This window comes from Ambystoma mexicanum, chromosome 6q (genome assembly GCF_040938575.1).
Source record: "Ambystoma mexicanum isolate Mex_15411 chromosome 6q, UKY_AmexF1_1, whole genome shotgun sequence".
NCBI classification, from domain to species: Eukaryota; Metazoa; Chordata; class Amphibia; order Caudata; family Ambystomatidae; genus Ambystoma; species Ambystoma mexicanum.
Genome location: NC_090937.1, coordinates 803,213,932 through 803,228,443, shown reverse-complemented (window position 1 = coordinate 803,228,443; position 14,512 = coordinate 803,213,932). Strand labels below are relative to the sequence as shown.

Sequence of the window (14,512 nt, the reverse complement as noted above, 5' to 3'; positions counted from 1 at the left end):
CTGAATAATGAGCATATCCTGTGATGCAACAATGGGGCATCGGTGAGCTACAGGTAAGTGAGGGCAACACTGTACTTTTATCTACGTTGCATCCGGGAGCCAGAAGGGTTAAGTGTGGGTAGTAGTGCAGAGCCAATTGGCGTGTAGCGAGTAATGATTCTAGCAGTCACCTGCTGCACATTTTAAAGTGCCCTGAATTGCCCAGTAAATTCAAAAGGTGTGCAAGTTAGCTGTATTGTTGGTAATGTTTATGTCAATACTGGACACTTACTAGACACTTGCTAACTAGCTGTTCCAGTATCCGCAAATGCACTCAAATAGCTGTGCAGCGTGTAGACTATATGATGTACCTCTGCATGTTAAGTCTGTAGTGCAAGTGCAAGCACTCATTCTCCAAATCATCGCTGTATTTTCAATTTAAATCTGTGTCCCTTTCAGATCCATTAGTGAAAGGCTGCTCACCTGCAGATCTCCGCAATCTTTGTCGCAAATATGGCACACTGTCAACTTGTATGCTCTGGGCCCATGTCACTTAATACAAAATGTTCCCCTGTAGTACCATAAACTCTGACCTGTCTGGAGGAATAGTCACAGTAGTTGTAGCTTGTGCTGTCACTGCCATGCTGAGTCAGAAGTGGTTTTCCCAATTGGTGCAGTACTGCCTATTTTCAGTGCGCTCTCCTGGTGCAGACGGTGTGCTTCTTCTGTCCAGTATTTTACCATCCTCAGGTATTCAAGAATGTTGTGGATGCTGCTTCTGATGCATGTAAAACAGTCCACGCCAAGTCCACAAGATTAGTTGGGTGCTGTGTGTGAAAGGTGCTGTGTGTACCTTCCTTCACAGTGGCTCAACGTTGGGCCTGTGCCGTGTGAATATAATCCACTGTAGTGAGTGTTTACAGGTAGACTTTCTCATCTGGGTTTACCAAATGGGTTGTTTTTGCCAGTCACGTGTCAGGGCTAGCGCTTGATGCGTGTTCCTTTAATATGGTTTATCTTTTCAGGGCATGAAATATTTTGGAGTTGTTTGGTGTGAATCTCCTTCTGATGTACTGTTGCAGTTTATGTACGCCCTTGTTCTTTTGACAAATTGACTTATAATTTTAAGAAGTACTTTCTCTTAAAATCAGCTAAGAGCTCGCTGCGCATTTGCAGTGAAGTGCTTGTTGCTCATTTGCAATCGAGAACACGTTCATAACCAATGTTCTTTCTCTTTCTAAAGGTACATTTCGTGATGCTTTCTGGGCACATTTAGAAACATCGTAATGGCCTGAGTCAGTTCTGGAGCTGATTTGTGCGTGAATGGCATGCCTGATTTGGAATCCGGAATAAGGCAGTTCATTTTCAGTATGGTAATCTGATGTTGAAGTGCTGACTCCATCATGTTCCCAACTCTATATACAGTTAGTTATAAGGAGTGAAGTAGAAGCCCCATGGCTTTCGCAAAGTTATTCCAACCTTTCACAAACATTATTTTTCAATCAAACATATAATTAGCAGGTTTTCTTCATTCGAAGTTGAATTATGTCTTAGTCAGATTTACTTTTATGAACATTAAATTCATCAGCTGTTCAATTTTCTCAAAATGCCTAATGTTGTCAATAAACAAACCCGGGCCTTATCTCGAGTTGAGTGTTCACAGTGAGCTGAGGTATGGGGACTCCCAACCTGTCGGTTATACCCCTCAGCAGCAGTTTAAACTATAGATTGAAAAACATGTGGAGCCAACTTTCCTCATTCTCACCATGTGGATCCGTGAACTCATAGTGAGGACCATCCAGTCATTTACCCTCTTGTGAATTAAGTCATACCAAAACACATTTGGATGTTCATCAAACATCAAACAGCAACCCAAGTATATACAGTGTAAAACAAAACCATCCATATGAAGGTTACTTGTTTTAATACTGCAATCCGATTAGGGATCCAAAGATTTCCATCGGGCATGTGTTCCCACATCTGGAAGACCACAACTGTCAATAGCTTCATCTAATAATTGTAAGCATGCTATTTGATTATAGTTACAAGGACACTCGTTTTCAGCAGAAGACTGTGTCAAGACCTGATTTGGATGTAGCATTTGCATTTTCTGGGTAACAAGCTTCAAAACAGCACATGCCAAACTATGGTCCTGAATGTACACAAAATCCATAAAGATAATGTGAAAACAGTTTCATATGCTGAGTTAAGGAAATTTGCAAATAAAGGTACTTATTAATACATCAGTAGAATAATATTCTACAATAAGCAAATTAATAACCTGGGCACGGGCGTTCCCAATATATAACATTGTATAACAGGTGACTACAGAAAAACTGGTCATTAAACTTTTTAGAATGTTTTTATTATTATTGGTGTTTTGTACATTAAAAGTGACATCACAACCAACATGTGTTTCGACTTATGCAGGTCTTTTTCAAGGCTAATGCAATGCTTCTAAATGCACTGTAATCAGTCGGTCCCAGCGCTGATTAAACTTCCAAATGCTAGAACATCGGCTGGATGTCCTTGTTCGAGTAAACCAGAAATAAATCCAATCCAATCCTTCAGTGGAAATGTCTCAGAAATTGTGTTGCTAATGAAAAGTCTTAGTCATCTTTTTTTCCTTTGAACTGTCTTAGAAATCTTTATAGGCAAGCAATTTCATTCAATGGATATAACTTTAGCCAGTTCACAATCCTGTTGCTTGTGCTGAAAACTCTGAGAAATATTGGGAGGCAGGAGGATATTACACTTTAACCATCATCAGTGCCAGCGTGTCTGAATGTGCAAGGGGGAAGAATGTGTCTAGAATAGATTTAAGATTAGCCACTGCAACTGCTGTCTGCCAGAGCAGTGTCTTTCAAATGGAATGCATCAATGCACTATTCAACTGCACCATGTTCAGGCATTGCCGTTGGAGGAGGAGGAGGAGGTACAGCACTCTCTCTGGGGCAGACGTTGAGAGATGCAGATTGCCTCTACTGATGAGCTGGACAAACGTTGAACAGTGTAGAGGGGCATGATGGGACAGGAGATATAGCACACCGTGAAAAGGTGTAAGATAAGTTATAATTGTTTAAACCGAACGGGTGGTGGCTTTTTTTAATACATAAAATGTTGCAGGTGATTCCATCTCCAAAAGGGTAATCTGCTAACCAGATTCCCCTTTTCATCAACTCCATGCCAATAGCTTAGTGTACTTGTGCCATGCTGCATCAGGAGCCTCATCTGCAGTGCCAGCTCTACTCATGGCATAGAGCAGGTTCAAAAGGTCACAAGATGGCCATTGACAGCCTGCAGCATGACGGCAGCATTTAAGATATGCCGGCTGTACCAAAACTACGATGATCATAAGTAACCCATGCTGGTGGCAGGGTGAACTTTAAATAAGGCTATACCTGAGTTTAGGCACAGTGCATGATACTGCTTATGGACATGGACACCACATTCCAAGTGATATTGCACACGTGTCAGCTCCTGTGAGTCAGCTCTGCTGTGAAAGGTGATGTGTATTATGGTCAGCCAGGTGGAGTCTGCCAAATGGCAGGACAGGAACTTGGAGGACTGGGCCTCTTCTTTGATCTCTTTGTGAGAGCAAGTGAAACCCTCCACCGTAGACAGCCACACAACAGGTAGCTGTGAGAGCAAGTGAAACCCTCCACCGTAGACAGCCACACAACAGGCAGCTGTCCTGGGCCCCGGCATCAAAGGAGCACACCCATTCAAAAGGAGTAGCCTCACACCTGGGTGCTGCATCTCTAAAGGCCTTTGATCTTACTGGGAAGGGATGGGGGCAGGATTAGAGTAAGCAGTAGTGCTCTGGTCAATGGAAGGAGACGTCCACCATCTTGATTTTCTCTGTCTCTCTTACCCTTTCCTGTCCCCTCCACTTCCTCTGGAGCAAAGCACTTTGGGTGTGACATCAGAAGGGCAAAGTCCACTCCATCCAAGAGCAATGATAGGACCACCAAGGCAGGCTAGCTTTAGGCCAATCACCTGAGGACTTGTGCCCTGGAAGAACTCTCTCCCCTTCCTTAGGGAAAGGTGTACTGTCCAAAGCACTCAGCCTGAGATGAAGAAGGAGACGTCCAAGGCAGAAGGACGTTCTATCTCCTACCTATTTCCAGGGCACATCAGGAGAGAACTTTACTGTAGACCAGGTCCTACCACTCTGCACCAGAATCTCCTAGAGCTGGGACAGACTCAAAATGTCCTTGAGTCCCCCTGGGTGGCCCTCACAGCAGCTGGAGTGCCAGACCAGCCGAAGCTCCATGTTCAATCGCACCGAACTGGTCGCTTCATGTTCACTGCACCGTGAATGAGAAGGAAGTTGTCAGTGCTGGCTTCTGCATTCCTCCACCAATCCAAATCTTTGCTTGCACTTTGAACCAGCTCAACACTGCATCGGGCCCTAGCTAAGCCTGCCACCGGCTAGGCCTGAATGGACAGCTCAATGCTGAGACCCGATCCGAATCACTGGTGAGTCACACGTCAACTCTGACCAGGGGACACAACCATAGCTCAACCCAGCTAGTCCTTCAATGGCTGCCTCAGTGACCAGCACATCAACACCCCCACAGTCACGACTTTGAAGACCATCACCCACTGACTCGTACTTCTGGAGTGTCACTCATTGACCACTCCCTGTGCTAAAGGCCAATTCAGCCTGACCCAACTGCAAAGTGATCCTGGGACCACCCCGACTGACATCGTTGAGAGACCCCCCTTCTACAGCACAGAGCAACCGCATTCTCCCCTACTCGATGCCAGCTTGCGGCTTGGGCCTAAACAATCCAAAGAGCCCAAACTGAGAATTATCCACTCACATCAATGTTCAACACCATGTCTTACTCCGTCAACCAACAAAGAACTCAATCTAGGTGCGCTTGATCCCGAACTGCCCCCTCGGTCCATCTGGGCCCTAGAGAGATGTTACTATCACATCTGCTTTCAACAATGACATATCCTATTTGTGGCTAGTAACATACCTGCCACCCATGGTGCTACTTTTCTCAGTCACACCTTTTTTGTTCTTCCATAGGGTGGGTTCTTATACAGTATTGTCTATTTGTTATATTGCAGATGGTGTGTTTAATTAAAGTATATATGTTTTTATAGAACCTTGAATGGACATTCCCTTTATTTTGGACTGTGTTACTGTTGGGTCCCTACTGATTGATCTTCACAACCCTCTTAAGAGCATAGCCTTCCCTCGGCCCACATTACTGCAAAAGGCAAAGGCGGTCTTAACTTTCCCTGTTTTACCTTTATGATTGCATTGGATTTTGATTTGCAGAAGTGTGAGAGCTGAGTGGGCCATTTTACCCCTAGTCAACCTAGTACTCATGTGGAGCAGAATACAATTTGTCACAGTGACCCAAAGGTTATCCTGTTTATAAATCTCTGCAGCAAAAATTTTCTTATCAATGCATCCTTATTGAGTCAGTAGCCAGCGAGCGAGCGCTGCATAGGTACTATATCCAATCATGTGTGAGCTCTTACATCTATTGCCTTGTCCTCTCCTGAGATGCAAACATTAGGGCTTTGCGAACAGCTTGTGCCCTAATTGGAGGAAAAATGTGAGTCTATTTACTCTGCTATTCCTTATTTTTCATCTCCTTTGTATTGTTATTTAACTCTTTACCCCACTCTGCCTTTGCATACTCTGGACTAATTGCCCCCCCATTGACCTTTGAGAATGTATACACTTGCTTTAAGACACCGAAATTCGTATCCACCATTGACGCTTGTCTAGTCGGGATTCTTAACTTTGTTGGACATTGGTACGTGAGGGGTTGACCCCATTAATTAATGTCTCTCTATATTCAGATCTGGACCCTGTTGATCAGAAAATGGCCATAATTAGGCACCTTCTTAAAACACCTTCTCTGCTAATTATCAGTTTGTTTCCCATCTCCCTGCTCTGGCTAAAATACTTTGATTGCTGCCTCCCAGTTTAAAATTTGACTGAACAACTGTAATGCTTTTCATTCTGTCCAGGTTGAATTCACCTTGCATGTCAGATGGAATCTGCCCTTTTGGCGGTCCTGGATGACATCTAGACTGTGATGGATGATGAAAGCATCATGGGTCTGGTCATCGTGACTTTTAAAAAACTGCTTGGCCTAGAGACCCAAGCTACACCTCATTGATGATGGCCAATAAGCATGAAAAATGCCTGGTGGTGCTTGCATAAAGAATCTGATCCAGGGGTTTGGGCTGGTTTCTCCCTTTTGAGGTAGGACCCACCCTGATTTGTATATGATCTTTCCATTGTGTAATGGTTAAGAAGGCAGAAAAACAATGTTCTGAGGGGTGTCTCGAGCAATGCCTGTGGTTATGTTTAATTCAATTCCTTCCAGTAATCACACTACAGTTCCGTGTAAAATCACTGTATGTGGGATGAGGATGCCCAGTAGTGGGTCCCAAGCCTGCTGGCACTCAAAACCCAAGCTACACCTCACTGCCATTAGGCAGTACGCATGAAACATGTCAGCGGTTGCTTATGGCCTCATGTGCAATGCATGTGACCGAGCAATTTGAGCTGGATTGCCCTTTATCTGAGGGGTGCAAACAAGACCCATTTGAATGTGGCCTTTCCACTTCTGTAATGGTTTGCAGAGCTAATAAAAACAGTCTGCTGGATTGCCCAGTGCAATTCCGGTAATTATGATTAATTCAAACTCTTTCAGCCATCACCCATTCGTTTTATTTAAAATGTGTTTGACACTGTGGCCATGCCATTTGTCTTACATATCTTGCTGGATGCTTAGTGGTGAGCAGAGCTTGGTCTTGGGTATACCCTTTTCTGACTGAGTGCACATTATGGAGTTTCTCGGCCTGAACCACTTGAAAGGGTGTTTCTCAGGTTCTTCACATTCATTCACTATTTTCAATGTATCTGTTCAAAAATTGTCCTATCGTGTCATAATGTGGCTTTTATTTGCATGGGCTGATAAAAAGTAACTGCTCATCTGACATCTGAGTAGGTGCACCACGGCTTTTCACTTTCATAATCGTGTGTTGGAAATTGCTGGATGGATGGATATTAACTCTTCCTGCCTCAATTCTAAGAAAACTGAGGGGAATGTTGCTGTTTGTCCAGCTTCTCTTTGGAATTCCCATTTTCGTCCCTCTTGTCTTGGGTCCTTTTCTACCTGGTATGTATGATTAGTTCAGTTTGAATAACCTCTTAGCACTGATCTCCCAGGTGTACCATATGTTTTCTTCTTGTTTTTTTTTTCCACATCTGTGTTTAGTGGCAGGTTTTTGAATATTTTTCTTTGTTGGCTTGGTTTTGGCTTCTCCCAGTGTATTATAGTTGAACTCAGATTACACAAATTCCCTTTAGCTTAGTCTTTGACTTCATTAGATCTCTAAAGCCTTTTTTAACTTTGATCTCTTGTGTTCCACTGGAATTTCCTCACAGCTTGATAAACTCTACTGGCTCCCTATTGAGCATCAAATATTTGTATATCTGTGTAGGTTGTGTGCTGTTGCATGTTTTGATGTGCTAATCATGCCTTGGTGACAGTACCTAGAAAGCAAGTAGTCCATAAAGGAGGACACGTTTTTTATGTTCACACCTCCTCTTTTTTTAACGTGCACTCTCTCACCCTGAGGTTGAGCCCTTCTCTCAGCAGCTTCACTGCAAAGGGCATAACTCCCAGTAGGCCACTGAGCAAATCCCCTGGATGTGTTAGATTGAGGTTTGAGGTGTCCCTCCGCCTGCCAACAAACATACTTATGAAGATGAAGTGGATGCTTGTTGTCTTCATATTTTAAGGAGCCCTTTCTCTGAACCAAAAGTGATCTCCTCCCATAACCCTTAACATGTATCCTATGGTAATGAGAGGAGTTTCCAGTCTGCCGTAGATACACTACACACACAAGCCCCCAAATATGGGCACTTCAGAGCTAGCCATCATCACATCAAAACTCAGCAAGACATGAATAAGTTCTCTTTATCCAGAACACACCCTCCCATATCAGTGGTGAACCAGACCCAAAAGCGTAGTCTATCATATCTTGGTCTCGTTTCTGCATATAGCATATTGTCATTACTTTGTAAATATGTTAACGCTTTGACAATGAAATATGAAGATGGGTGGTCCTTATATAACTCTTATGTGGATATTATATGATAAGTCATTTGTAACGCCCCTGTACACAGGTGTTTCTAGGCGCAACAAGACAAGGGAGGGAAGACAGAGGGAGGACAAAACAAATGATCTTAATAGGCCTTGTGTCATTCAGATCGTGCAAGTGTGATACGCCAAGGCAGGGAGGAGGGGGAGTGGCAGGGAGGATGGAGAGGGGAAGTACAATCAGGGCAGCATTGTTCTGAATAAGTGCAGCAGGGCAGCATGGCTCTGGGTAAGTGCGAGGAGGCAAGAAGGGACTGTAGGGTTCCAGATACAGCCCCTTAGTGCGCAGTAGGCCCATGGGCAGAGCAGGGATATGAATTCTGTGGTGAATTAGTTGAGAAACTGATCAGTATATCAAGGCTGAACATGTATTCATCAAAATGAAGAGGGTTCTAATTGTTTTTCTGTGGAACTTAGTCTCACACAGTATTATCAATCAATCAATCAATCAAACTTTATCTTGAAAATATTATTTTCCATAAAGGAATAGTAACAAACAACACAAAATCATTCCAATAACATTCCTTCCATGACCACAAGGTATTTATAGACCAAATGATGTTAATTCAATAGCAAACTATTACAGGTTTGGCAGCATACGAAAAACAGCAAATGGTGGTAACAGAATTACTTCCACTTTACTGCCACTCGCCCGCACTGCCAAACCTCACTCACTTTTTGAAGTGAAGTGAAGGATTTACCTCTAGCACACAGCTGGAGGTAAATCATACACTTTACCTGCAAACATGGTTGGATTCAATGCAGCAGAATTACCAGTCATTGGTAAATCCAACAATTACCCCATGGAGTCCTAGGAGCTCCAGCAATGTGGAATTACAGTGCCATATCACCATTGGTAACCCTGATGTAAATTCACAGGAAAAAGAGGTGGCAACAGTAAAGGATTTTTGCAGTAATTATGTGGAAAGATAACTGAATTGCTATGAAGCCCATAATGAGGTCATAAGGTCCTAAACGTATAATGACATGTGGCAACTATCTTTTCCCTTTCATTGAATATTGTCTGTCAGATGGAAATGTGAACTGACAGCTATTGAAAATAAAAAGAAGCAAGCATCAGATTAAATATGCCCACGATTAGCAATGGTTCAAAGTATGAACTGGAATATCCCGTCCGAATTGTGTCCGTTGATAACGAGATTCACAGAACAAGATCCTTTTATTCGTGTAATATTTATGACTTGTTCTGTTTTATTTGGATTTTCTTTGAGCTATTTATGCCACCACCCCTAATTGTTCTAATGTGTAAAATGTGAATAAAATGATTTGAATGTGAGCAACCTTTTGCATCAAGGTTCGTGTATCACCATGGAAACGTATACATGTTCACCTCTGCCCCTTTTTAGCATTTTTCACAGAGCAGCCCTTTATCAATTGCATGTACCTCTTGTTTGGAAACTCCTCCTATTTGTCCAGTATGATGCTGTAAATCCCTTTACTTGGGATTGATCCGAGCTTGCTGCCTGCAGTGTCTTTTACACTGTAAAACACCTTTTCGGCCATATGATGGCAATTTGGAATATTTTTAGCAAGCCTACTTATTAACAGCATTCCCAATTTGTTCTCGAAAGCTGAAATACATTAGCATCATAGTAAACATCTAAAAAAACATAATTTTCTGTATCATACACAATTGTTTATTCTAAAGAACATTTTTAAGGGTACATTAAAATAAAATGGCAGATGATTAGATAGACAGGAGTAGGGCAGACGGACCTGAGAGCAAGGGAGGGGCCATTAATAAACAGACTTGGACACAGAGGGGGTCATTACGACCTGTGGGCGCAAAGGGATACCGGGCACCGGTAATGACACTGGTGCCGGTAATCCCTTTGCGCCCTATTCCGAGGTCCCTTTGCGGGTCCCTCCCTTAATGCCTGGTTTTACCAGGCGTTATGGACAGGACCCGCAAAGGGATACCGGGCTCAATAATGGTACAGCAATTTGCGCTGCCGTTATTGACGCCTTCCCCTTCCCATTGAGCCCTATGAGGGCTCAAATGGGAATGGGGAATGGCTTTTCAAATGGGGATTTACCGGTCCCGCAAAGGTCAGAATAGACCAGTAAGTCTTCATACCACCAAGTCGGTTGCAGTACCGGTATTGGTGCTAGTCATGGCGCTAATAGTGCCATGACTAGCACCAACCTCAGAATGAGGGCCAGAGATTTGTGAATAGAGACATTGGCACCTGTGAATCGCATTACAGAGCTAAAATGGTGGACACTACTAACTCCTCTGCAAATACTATGTAACATAAAGATAAAGGAAAGCCAGATTGAGCGGTGCTGTAATAAGAGCTCAAGCAGAACTGCGTGTCCGGAGAACTGAAGGGGGCAAGTAGACTAAATAGGCTGCGACAATGTTACAGTATCTTGTAGAGCCTGGATGGGGGATCATATGAACAGAAAACATAAATGAGCGAGTGCACAAGACAGCAGAGGATCCAACAGTATAGACAAATGTCACTACCATCCATGTCAGCACAAACCAATTATAGGAACAAGACATGGTGACAAATAACTTCAGTGATTCTATAAGTCACCTGGGCAACTAGCAAAAAGCAGCGGAATATCTAACTTACCAGATTTGCAATGATGTAGTGGTATCCTTTGACATGTTTACCAATGGTAATAACCTGTAAAAGACACAACGTAAAACGTGTTTTTAGCATGCATAGTTAATTAAATCAATGTCACTATTTCATTGGTATAGCATATTTACGACACATAAAGAATGCATTTCACACTACAATCATAGCTAACTTTTCTGTCGTTCAACATTGTAGAGTGGCCCCTATAGCACCAACAATACATAGCAGTGATTTCCACAGAATACAGCCACTAAGCCTCCTTGAAGGGCACACCGTCCTGAATCCGGTGACCTGCTAGACACCATTTCCATTAGAATTTCCCATCTCTGCTGCTTCAGAGAGCATCGCCTGTGACGAGATCGAGAACTCGAGTCTCTGCCTTGCTGGGTGTCCTAACGGAGCCTTCAAGGATTGCATTCAGCATGTGACTGCACCGGTTTCTGATGGGAAAGCATCTGTGTGACCATCCCTAATTCCATTCTGTAGGCACCCTCTGGTGGGCCCAGGATGTGCATGAACGCTGATGTCGCAAAATATCTGTGTCTTTCAAGGCTCATCTCCCCCCGCACATGTTCCAGAGGAAAGCATTTCGTCATTTGCGTGCGATTAAAATGTGCGCCCCTAACTGAATTCTCTGATCTCCACTTTTGAACTGGTTCTTATAAAAGGGCTGCACTTGCCCTGCTGCAGTCCTACATAGCACTTAACGCTCATGAAGTGCAAAAGATGTAGTGTGTGTGTGTGTGTGTGTGTGTTTCTGTGTGTGTGTGTGTGTGTGAAGCACATTATGCCTAAACAGCCCGCGAATCCAAATGAACAATAAAGCAGCACATGATAAATGTAACAGGAATGTGTGACTTACTGCTTGCTAAACAGGATTTGGGAAACTATCTTCTCCCTGCTGTAACGCCAATGCTTTCTACGATTATATAAAAAGCATTGCAAATACTGGTTAGCCAATTTGGCGAGGCCAGATTCAATTTCTACGTATTTGTGCAGTTGTCAGCATAGGAATGTCCCAACATTGTGGCTGCCCAGTACACATGTAAAGGTTTGTTACGTGAGAGGGTCATCCAATAAGCGCCAGCTTGCAATTTAGTGAAATGAAACACTTGCAAACATGCGGGTGAGTTCAAATCGGTTTCATTCTCAAAGGCTTGTATTCCAAGTTTTGTCTCTTGATCTTTTAAATGGTGTCAACATCTATTTGTGACCTCCACTTAAATGATTTCAACATCTGTTTGTGTCCTCTCATTTGTATCAACATGTGTTTCTCCACTGTGGTTCCAGTAGGTCACCGCAAGGTTTTTCTGCAATTGTCAAACTATTGTCATCTAAATGAACATTAAAACGAGAAGGACATTAAACAAAAATAAATAAAGTAAGGTTTATATGCTGCAACTCAAAACAGCACTTGCTTCAGCTTTACAACATGAGTCGTCATCTCTATTTCGCCTCAATAAAAAATGGCTCATCCGTAGTAGCTTCTTGTATTCAATAAGCTGCTTTGATTAGATTCGTTTTATTTCTGTATGGCAGATTTGCAGCACTGTTTTGGTGCAAGTGTTGAGATGATATAGCACATCTCATTGCTTGTGCCACAAAATTGCGACAGCCCAATCCACAAAGGACATCGGAACTTTTCACCCCTTTGAGCAACTGTGCAAATCAGGGGCAATTCTGCACACTTAAATGTGCATCCTGAATTCACAAACAGGATGTGCTTTTAACTGTGCAGAAATTAGTGTCATCACTCTGCAGGAAGATTTACCTGTTTCTTCCATCGTGTCAATGTGTTATCTTAAATGGGCCCTCCCCTATGCATTATTACACCTAGTACTGTAATGTGATCAAATCATTTCAGTTATTGCATGATGCAAATAAAACCTCCTACACACTCTCACAATTATGCAATGTGATGGTATTGATATGAAATCTTATCAACTTGAAACATTCATTTTTGGTATACAAAATGTTATTCATATGCCCCAAGAAACATGAAACAGTTATTTTAAACTTCACTCAATGTGAGTGATTTGTTAGATTGTCTGCATTCAATAGTGAATAGATAGACTGTGAAGAAAGTTAGGCTAGGAACGCCTGGGCCTCACTATTCGCTAGAAACCCCAGCTTTGATCGGAAGGCTAGTTATATCTTGAAACCTCTGCGATAAAAGGAAAATCTTCCACATTAAAACAGGCTATTTGTTCACTTTTTGGTAACGCAGAGGTTAATAAAATGCTGTTTTGTGTCAAATCGGCACCTCGTCAATTATCTGCACAAAGCACCTTATTTATTCATCTATTTTCATAACTCAACATACGAAATGATTCTCTTGCCTCCCTGCAGCTTGGCCTCGGATTGCACGTCTATCTTTCAGACTTCCGTCTCCCCTCACACTGGCTGCCAGGAGAGGCTCTTTTCAAGTCTGCTTTCTCGTGATAGGCCTCAGCTCGTTCTTCTCAGACCAACACCCACAAGCTGATCTCTGAATCTCCCCCAGCCTCAGGTATCAGTGGGCCCAGAAACTCCACCTCGAGCACCTCTCTCCTCTCCATCCCTCTTCGTCCTTCTCCTTCTCTCCTTTTCCTTTTTTCTGTCTCCCATTATATTTCAACTCTCGCTCTCTATCCGCCCCTCTGTACCTTATCCTTTACCTTTTGCCAACCCTTTAAATGTGATGTCAACTCTCACTATGTCACATGCTAGTTTGTGTACTTTTCCACTCTTTGCATCCCTCCATGGTGACTCTCGAACCGCATTCCATTTGGCAACAATCTCACGCTGCCTGGCGAACATTTTAGATACTTATTGCCTTTGCTTCACGTCTGTTCTATCTACACGAACAATTGATCTTTCTCTTGGCATGGAACTGGCTTGTTCCCCTTCTGGTACATCTCACTCAGGCCACATTTCACAGAATGCTATTAATCTTCCTCCATGAAGTCCTACTATTCAGGTTTATTTTTTATTGTAATTTACTACAAGCTCTGCTGTGTTTATGCACCTAAGGCTATGCTAGAACATGTGTGCTCTATGTAAATCTAACCTTACTACCCTTCTACCAATTGTAATTCTGCTAATATTTATTAAAGCACCGATGGCGCATATCCTGTATCTCACCTTACATTCTCTAACGTCTGTTAGGGTAATTTCCAACCCTGTCATGAATGTTACTTTAAGTGAAACAGTCACGGTTTGAGCCACGGATGTCGCACTTGCATTTCCATCCCCAATATGCGGGTTGAAATGCTTTCGTTTAGCGCCCTTTATGGGCCCATCACTGTGAAATGATCTTCCACCAGCCATGACGTTGCTGGGAGTCTTTTTGAGAATCTCTGTCCCTTTGTGTTTAAACAGAAGTCTTTCTGAAAATATGGAGCTATGTTAGTTTATGTTAAGCTATGCAATGCTGTTCATAATTTGGTAAATGACCCTATGCCATGTTAAATTCATATGTATTATGTGATATATATTTAGGGGGTCATTCCGAGTAGGGCGGTAAGGGTTAACGGCCACCATTAACGAAACCGGTGCTGTTAAACCCTTACCGCCCTATTCCGAGTTCCCTTTGCGGGTTGGTACTTAACGGCTGCTTTTTGCAGGCGTTAAAAAACCAACCCGCAAAGCGCCTTCCCCATTCCCATTGAGCCCTATGGGGCAAAAATGGAAATTGGGAAGGGCCCTTGGTGAATGGGGAATTACCGACCCCGCCAACCTTGGAATGGGGCGGTAATTCCGCCATTCACCATGGCGGAGTCGGAAAGATAA

At 43.0% G+C, this 14,512-nt stretch overlaps 1 protein-coding gene across 4 annotated transcripts in view; it reads right to left on the bottom strand.

Moving 5' to 3' along the window:
• Positions 1-14,512, bottom strand: part of GRIA2 (glutamate ionotropic receptor AMPA type subunit 2) — a 624,179-nt gene that overhangs the window by 251,327 nt on the left and 358,340 nt on the right. For all 4 annotated transcript variants that reach the window (XM_069631331.1, XM_069631330.1, XM_069631329.1 and 1 more), the window contains exon 5: positions 10,733-10,786. In XM_069631331.1, the coding sequence (XP_069487432.1) occupies positions 10,733-10,786 (54 nt within the window). The remainder of the gene's footprint in view (positions 1-10,732; positions 10,787-14,512) is intronic.